The following is an 8,368-nucleotide window of genomic DNA, read 5'->3' as shown; positions in this document are numbered from 1 at the left end:
TTCAGCAGAATAGGAAATGCAAAGCAACTGTTTTTAGCTTCTCACAGTATGATCCTACAAGTGCTCCATGCAAAGACTGAACAGGTAATGGAAAACCAAGAGACTATTTTTCTCATCCTTCCACCTTTTTCATTCTCTGCTAGACAATCCCCTGTAGTAGAAAAAAAAAGAAAAACAGAAAACTAACTTAAATCTACCTTTTCCCAGAGCGAAGCAGGTCAAAGCCTTCATTTATTTTTTCAAAAGGTAAAACATGGGTTATTAATGCATCCAGTGAAAACTTCTTAGCCATAAAATCAGCCACAAGTTTTGGGATACCTTCTTTACTCTTAAAGCCTGAAAAGAAGACAGTATCATTGTTGGATTCGACCAGGGTCAGTAGAAGAATTGAAGAGATTTTCCATATAAATGAAAGTTTAGAAGAGGTACTGCATTCCAGACTGCTATAACTGAGGATAAGAAGAGATGGAGTACTTCAATATGCTTTTACAGTGCCTTGACATAAAAAAAAAATCACAGTTAAACAAAGTTTCTTAGTTCTTTTGTCTCTCACATAGAAATAATACTACATATGTTTATGCCCAAAGTAGAGGAGCAAATTTATCAGTTCTCTAAATTTGGGTGTAGATATGAAATATTGTTGTAGATTTCCATGTTCTACTGAAAATGTCCATGCCTTACACAGTCACAAGTACAAAAACAGATGGAGATGAAAGATCCTGGGTTATGGTGACAACAGAAAAGTTTATACTGGGACCTTCTGTCTGCATTGTTTCCATCTCTAGTTGATTTGGAGACTGTAGATAGAAAAGGAATTTTAATTTATTTTTGATTTGTCTTCAAAACTCACCTTGTCAATTGTAGAAGTAGAGATATATTGATGTTAATGAGAATTTGGCACTTGAGCCCAACTACATACCACCATAAACAGCCCCCTTCCAGGTGCGTCCAGTCAGTAGCAGCATAGGGTTTATCGAGAGGTTCTGGGAATCAGGAGGTACCCCTACGATGACACTTGTGCCACATGCCTCATGACAACATAACAGGGAAGCCATCTGGAATAAAGTGAATATTTGGCATCTTTAACATGGAGTCGCATAGTTCCTACTCATAATGCACAATATCATGTAATAGGCTTAACTGGATTGTGAGTGTGTAGAGGAAAGAGATCATGTCTTTTGCTCCTTCATTCCTTTTTGCATAGGATAGTGCTTTGGATTTAGGAAATGCCCAGAAAGTGTTTTTTTTTTTTTTTTTAATGAAAGAATGGATGAATAAATTGGAGCGCACTTAATTCTTCCTAATAAAGGAATAACGAGGCAGGCATCATTATAAACATACATAAAGCATAAAATTTCATCATCACATAATTCTCAGGTGATCTGTGAGCTGGTTAATTCATTTTTCATTGATTTATTACATAGGTATTTTGAACCCAGTACTTTCAACCAGATATTTTGACGGTGAACAAGATAAACGATTATATCACTGCAATTTGTCTCTTGTCCACTTGACGGTCTCCCTCTTAAGTGGATTCCTATTCTACTGTCCATTTCTCAAATGGACATAAATTTAAATATTGTTTTATTACCTCCCCAAATACATATTGGTTTTACATTAAAATACACTGATTATTTGGAAACCTCAAGAGACAGTTCAGAAAATGTTTTCCAGTCAGCTTCTGGAACATGTTCTGTAGTTAGAAAATGGTTTAGGATCCCCGTAGGTATATAATGATTAGTTCTTTGATTTTGGATCCTGACCTTTGGAAGACCACACATCCTCAGAACATGTGGGTGTCAGACATTTGGTATCTTGAGATAAGGTATACTCGAGTTCCACATGAGAAAATGGATGAAAATGTAGAAAAAGAACATAAGGAGAAAAGCTGTAGTCCTGGAAAAAGTTGAATTCTTTTGACATTTTATTCCTCTGTGGCATCTGTTCCAGGCCGAGGCTGCTGAGAGCTTTGATCTTATGGTGTCACTCCCTGTTACCCACACTGCTGGACCTTCTAGAAAACCTCAGCAATGGAAATTTGTTGGTTTCTGGAGACTTTTTGAGTAGGATTCTAGAGAATGCTGGGTAGGTGAAATATAGGTAGAGATGTGTTTCCCACTGCAATTGATATTTGTAACTGTTTGGAAGAAATACCATGTAATAAGCCAAAGGTGATGTAAGCACTGCAAGATTGGAAATAGTATTTCATATCAATAATGCCAACTGAGGCTGGGTGTGGTGGTTCGTGCCTATACTCTCAGCACTTTTGAGGGTGAGGTAGAAGAATCGCTAGAATCCCGGGGGTTGAGGCTGTAGCAAGTTATAATTATGCCAGTGCACTTCAGCCTAGGTGACAGAGTGAGACCCTGTCTCAAAAAAAAAAAAAAAGCTGATGTTTATTGGGAGCTTACCATATGACAGGCAGCACTGTGCTAAGTATATCACATGCGTTGTCTCATGTAATCTGTAAACAATGCTATGAGATGCATAGCTTTTGAACTTTCTGGGTGGTAAAGTCTACTGACTTTTCTTTTTTTTTTCTTTTTTCTCTCTCTCTTTTTTTTTTTTTTTTTTTTCTGAGATGTAGTTTCACTATGTCATCCAGGCTGGAGTGCAATGGTGCGATCTTGGCTCACTGCAACCTCCACCTCCTAGGTTCAAGTGATTGTCTTGCCTCAGCCTCCCGAGTAGCTGGGATTGTAGGTATGTGCTACACCACCATACCTGGCTGATTTTTGTATTTTTAGTAGAGACTGTTGACTTTTCAAAGTATTCAGTCCAACTAGTATTGGGTACTAGCTATGTGCCAGGCACTGTCCAGTTTCTGTGATAAAATACAGTGATGTCTCAAAGCAGTCAATTTTCTTAGGACATATTTTTGTTAATAAAACAGCGTTGGCCTAAAATTGCTTATTTCTTTTGCTCAAATAGTAACATGTTTAAATTTTGGAATTTATTAAGAACATATGCAAAATTATTAAACCATTTTTTTAAGAATGTGGGAGAGAAAACATTTCAATTTGAGAACAGAATTTGTATTATTTATGTTTACTTGAACTTACAGTTTTTAACTAAAAATTAATAAAGTAAATCTGTAATTGCTCAGTTAAGAAAAACAAGCCCTTTTCTTTTCCTCTAGAGGAAATATGACTTGAGACAGGTTTGCATACTTGATGGAAGAAAAGATTTCTCATAACAAAAATTAAACAAGCCAGGTAACAGATGATGGGAAATTTCCATTCATCATTAAAAATATCCTTTATATATAAAACATATATTCTGCAGCCTAAATGCATCCTCCAGGTTGCAGAGGCAGAAATCTCAGGGCATGTCATGGTACATACCATGGTGTCAAGCCGACCGATGACTTCAAACGAAAAATCCACACCTCCATCAGTCATTTCCTTTAGCATCTCCTGAATGGGTTTCTTGTAGTCTTGAGGGTTGATGCATTCAGTGGCACCCAACTCTTTGGCCTTTGCAAATTTGTCCTTGTTGATGTCCACCGCAATGATTCTGGCTGCTCCAGCTGCTTTACAGCCCATAACAGCAGATAGGCCGACCCCTCCCAGGCCAAACACAGCACAGGTAGAGCCTGGGGTGACCTATACTTTCAGAGAATGCAAAAATGAATTCAGTAATGATTGTTAGAAAGTGCCTAAGCTTTATAAAGTGCCATGTCTACGTGTTTATCAAGAGCTACTTAGACTCTTCTGTCCAACCTTTTATCAAAACCTCTTCTGGCTTCAGTTGCTTTATTTTTAAATTCAAGGGGATGAACTAGTTGAGTGGTTCTCAAACTGATGCATATTAGATTCATCTGGAAAGCTTTACAAACTATCCCACTGTCCAGGTCACAGCCCATGTCAATTAAATGAGAATCTCTGCAGGTGGAACTCAGTACCCAGGTGACTCCAATGGGAAAGTTAGGCTGGGAACCAGGGGACTGGATGATCTTTGAGATCCAGATGGCAGTGATTATAGTCTTGAAGGGACTCTCAATTGCTGAAATCCCATGATAGTCAGCTTCAATATCTCATACATACACCAAGGCAATATTTGGAAAATAAAATAAGTGGAAAAGGCTACTCCAGGAGACTGAAAAATATTCCACTTAAACTCTCAGTAATTAATGCCTTGGTTCATTTATGTTCAGTAGTTGTGATCAGTATATCCCTGCTTTAAAAATACTCTAGCAGACAACACAGCAATGAAACGTTTGTCTATATGTCAATAATAAATACAATCTACTGTTATGAGTAGCCTCATCTTCTGTCTTGGGTAGGCTCTCTTTGACCACCTGCTAACACGGATGAGGCACTGAACAAGGCACTAAGTGCTAAAGTCAGAAATTTGGAAAAGATGCCTTCTGAATTTTTTTTTTTGGTTGGCTAGTGATTATTTATTAAACCTAGTCTCCCACAGTCAGTCTTCATTGTGGGTAACATGCTTTCCTGTAATCTCATCCTTATATTCCCTTAAGGGTATCTATTCACTCATTCATTCACCAAGTGTTATTCATACTATGGGGACAACACCATTTTCTACCTTACTTAGAAAAATACAAGACTTGTGACTGTGATTTTAAAACACTAATAATTATGTATTGCGAGCTAAGATTCAGCAGGAGAATTGAAAAAGGTATTTTAATCTCATCTCTCATATTAAAAAGATATTTTAGTCTCAGCACTGAGACTTTGGGCAAATATCTTTATAACTCTGGACCTCGGTTTCATAAAATAAAGCATACTACTAGATTTTCAGCCTACTCAGATGAGGAGCCTTTAAAGAATTTCCGCTTGAAATTTACCACTTCTGAAGTACATGTGTGTGCTCATGGCAGGGGAGTTAGTTTTAGCAGTGAAATCCCATAATGAGTGAATTACGCATCACTGAAGCTTCATTACTTTCCGTGTAAGAATCCACAGAGTGGGTGAGCCTTGGTTTGGAAGTGCATCAGGTAAGGTTTTGGACTCTACTGTTGATCCTAATTCTGGGAGTAGAGGATCCACAGACTAGATGCTCCTCAAGGGCAAACGCTTATTTCATTTACTTTTGCTATGTCAGAAGCTAGCAGAAACTCTGGTGCCTGAGGCATGTATAGGTGCTCTCTAATTGTTGAATGAATTACTAAATGAGTTCTCAGGCCTAAAATTTCATGCTTCCATAAACAGCAAATTCAGAAGACAAATTATTGTAAATGACATCTTTACTCTTAACAACTTTTTATCTGCAATACATTGGTGAAATTTCTAGCATGTGCTCTCAATTCTTTCTGGGCCGTTTTTCTACTCATAATCGACACTTCAAATCTACAGAAATAATCTATGATTCTTGCAAGAAATTGCTTCTCTTTTGGTTCCTGACAGTCTGCAGGTAAGCAGTTTTCTCATCCATTGTCATTCCCACCTTGGCAACATTAACTGCAGACCCATAACCAGTCGAAAATCCACAGCCAATGAGGCAGACTTTCTCCAGGGGCGAGGCTGCATCAATTTTGGCCACTGCATTCTCATCCACCACCGTGTACTGGGAGAAGGTGCTGGTGCCAAGGAAGTGGTGAATGGGCTTCCCCCTGCAGGTGAACCTCCTGGTGCCATCCTGCATGGTCCCCCGAGGATTGCTCAAACTGGGCAGTGCAATATACAGACACACAAAGACTTGAGACAGGACTATAACTAATGTGCAAACTCAAAGTCTGTGCAAAGAGAGCATCAGAAACCTACTCATTTTTCAAACAGTAGTTGCCTTCTGGGCTTTTACAAACTCTGCATTTTCCACACTGAGGAGTAAAAAGCGGGATGACTTTATCACCTGGGGAAGAAAAAAACAAGTTCTTCTTAAATTTCTATGCAGGAATTAATACCGCAAAAACTTAAAGCTCAGGTGTATTGATTAGAAGCATGTTTCTTTAACAGTCTTTAAGGAATAGAGTTTGATCATAACTATGTCACTTTCAATGCCTGCCACAGCATTGTTTTCAGTTTGGGTTTATAAGTGCCTGAGGATTCCTAAAGAGAAAACGCAAATGTGGGAGACCCCACAAATTAAAAAAATTGCTTCCTCTGTATTAATAGTTAACTTTTACGCAGTGTACTGATTTCTCCTGGAGGCTTTGCAAATATCATTTTATTTAAACCTTAACTAACTAAATCTTAAATATTCTTACTACAAATATAAATTTTAGTTGAAAGTCGTCTATTATAGGGCCCGTAGATATTGGGAAGATCTGGTATTTTGTAAAATATTGATTTACAATACATACGAGAATTTTGAATCAATTCTTGGCTTTTCAAAGTGACTGTGCTTATCTTTTTAATGAAATGAATGCTTTAAAAAAATCCTAGGTGTTTTTTCTTTCTTTCTTTTTTTTTTTTTTTTTTTTTTTAACCAGAAAAACTAACAAAAATGGGACAAAGAAGAATTCCAGAAATTTCTCTGAAAGCTTCAGCCCTTCACAACAAGTTAGGCACTTTCTTTTAGGATAAGAATTGACTTACAAATATTTTTAGCTGATAATTTGTGAATTATCTACTTTTCCTGTTATGGTGGAGGGAGTAGGGGTAAAAAGCAAGGCTGTCATTTTGTTGTTAATTTATTTCTAGCTAAAGGAAATAGAGCTAAAACATAATTTGGACAGTTTATTTTATTATTTTCTGTTCACAGTTTAAATTGGTATTTGGTAAGGGGGCAGGGTGAATCTACAGGCTAAAGTGATTTTTAAGAATTAAACGTAATTTTAATTTTTAATCACCTATGCTATACATTTCACATGATCAAGAAAAATGGTTGGTGCATTAACATTTTATAGGTAAAGTTTATGTGAAAATGATAGTATGGCAATGTCCTAGTTTTTAACCCTTTGCTTCTAAAAGTATTTATATTAATATGTAAGATTAGGGTAAAATAAATATTGAAGATAAAATAATTAGTAATCTGTAACCAGTTGCATTTAAGCATGGCTAAAGGTAATAAGGCAGATATTGTTGATGGTGGGACGTTTCCTTCTATGTTTCTTTCATTTCCTTTCACCTAGCCTGTTTCATTGATTCCATGCTCAGGAAGAGAGAACATGTTGGAAGAGGAAACTGGTGAAGGAGCAGCATAGGTCACCTAAGAAAAGGTCATGTTTATTCAGCCGTAACCACGCAGCCTCCATTTTGTGAACTCAGCACAGAACAGTTTCTATATTTAAGATTTTTCCCTCCTCCCGTTTCTACTTCTGTCTGAGCCCTGACAGAAGACAGTGTTCAGCAACACTAACATGGAAGTTACTAGGTTATGAATGCCACACTGGTAGGCACTGTGTCCCTTTTGATCCTCACGTATATCCAGGCTCTAATCTGGTGCCTGGCATCTAGCAGATGCTCAGTACATAATGGTTGAAGGGTAGAATACATGTGTGTCTGAAGACATACATGCTTGAGTCTGGGAGGCAGAGAGGGAAAGAGGAAATCCCTGAAGTCCTGGCTGTGCGGTGACCTTCTGCAAGCCCTTTTGTCTCTCGTTGCCTCGGTTTCCTCATCCAGGCTGGGAAATCCTGGGATGGTGAACCAAGCGTGTTCCCTGAGTGTGAATCCTGTACCTGGTTTGACTGTAGTCACCCCTTCTCCAACACTTTCCACGATGCCGGCTGCCTCATGGCCTAAAATCACAGGAAGTGGGGTCACCAGGTTGCCACTAACCACGTGGTCATCTGTGCGACAGATTCCTACAGCCGCCATCTACAGAATAAAGAGAAGATGCTCAGATTCAGAAAAGATTGTAGCTAGATAAATTTAACATACCCAAATTCCTGAAATTGTGCTTCTAAAATGTATTCAAAGGTTTTGCTAATACTCCCTACTATTCCTAAATATGAAAGATTCGGTTTATCCTCAAGGTTATTCAGTCTAAAATCCGTCTCTACCTTCCCTTCTTGAATTAAACAATTCAGAATAATCTGAAATATTTAAGTCTTATACAAGAATGCACGCTTTAAAAAACAGAAGTAGAAATAGCAAAGTAACACATGGAAAATAATGTTAATTGATTTTGAAGTCTTGATATGTATCCTTTGGAATTTTTTTCTGTACAAACATATACATTCTTTTGTATTTTACTGGAATTATACTGTATGTACTCTTTGATCACTTTTTAGACATTTAAAATTTATATTTATACCTTTCCTTGACAACAAATGTAATTTTGTTTTTCTGGATGATCATATAAGATATGCCTCTTACTGGATTTTTTGATGTTTCCATTTTAATATTATCTGAGTTTTTTAAATGTAAAATGAAATACAAATGGAAAAATACTTCACCTTAATGCGAACTTCATAAGCCTTAGGAGGTGCAACCTCCACATCCTCAATGGAAAAGGGTTT

At 37.3% G+C, this 8,368-nt stretch overlaps 1 protein-coding gene across 1 annotated transcript; it reads right to left on the bottom strand.

The window, feature by feature from the left end:
- Positions 1-197: 197 nt before the first annotated feature.
- Positions 198-8,362, bottom strand: LOC113223324 (all-trans-retinol dehydrogenase [NAD(+)] ADH1B; the record flags this gene model as incomplete). The annotated part of the gene is made up of 7 exons (XM_026452799.1): positions 8,306-8,362; positions 7,586-7,724; positions 5,727-5,814; positions 5,410-5,629; positions 3,345-3,605; positions 920-1,055; positions 198-336 (listed from the first exon to the last, which is right to left on the bottom strand). Coding segments are annotated over exons 2-7 (983 nt in total), but the record flags the coding sequence as incomplete, so codon positions are not given.
- Between the last annotated feature and the right edge of the window lie 6 nt (positions 8,363-8,368).

This window comes from Piliocolobus tephrosceles, unplaced genomic scaffold (genome assembly GCF_002776525.5).
Source record: "Piliocolobus tephrosceles isolate RC106 unplaced genomic scaffold, ASM277652v3 unscaffolded_40853, whole genome shotgun sequence".
Classification (NCBI taxonomy): Eukaryota; Metazoa; Chordata; class Mammalia; order Primates; family Cercopithecidae; genus Piliocolobus; species Piliocolobus tephrosceles.
The sequence above is the reverse complement of the archived record's forward strand: the minus strand, read 5'-3'. Positions and strand labels throughout refer to the sequence as shown.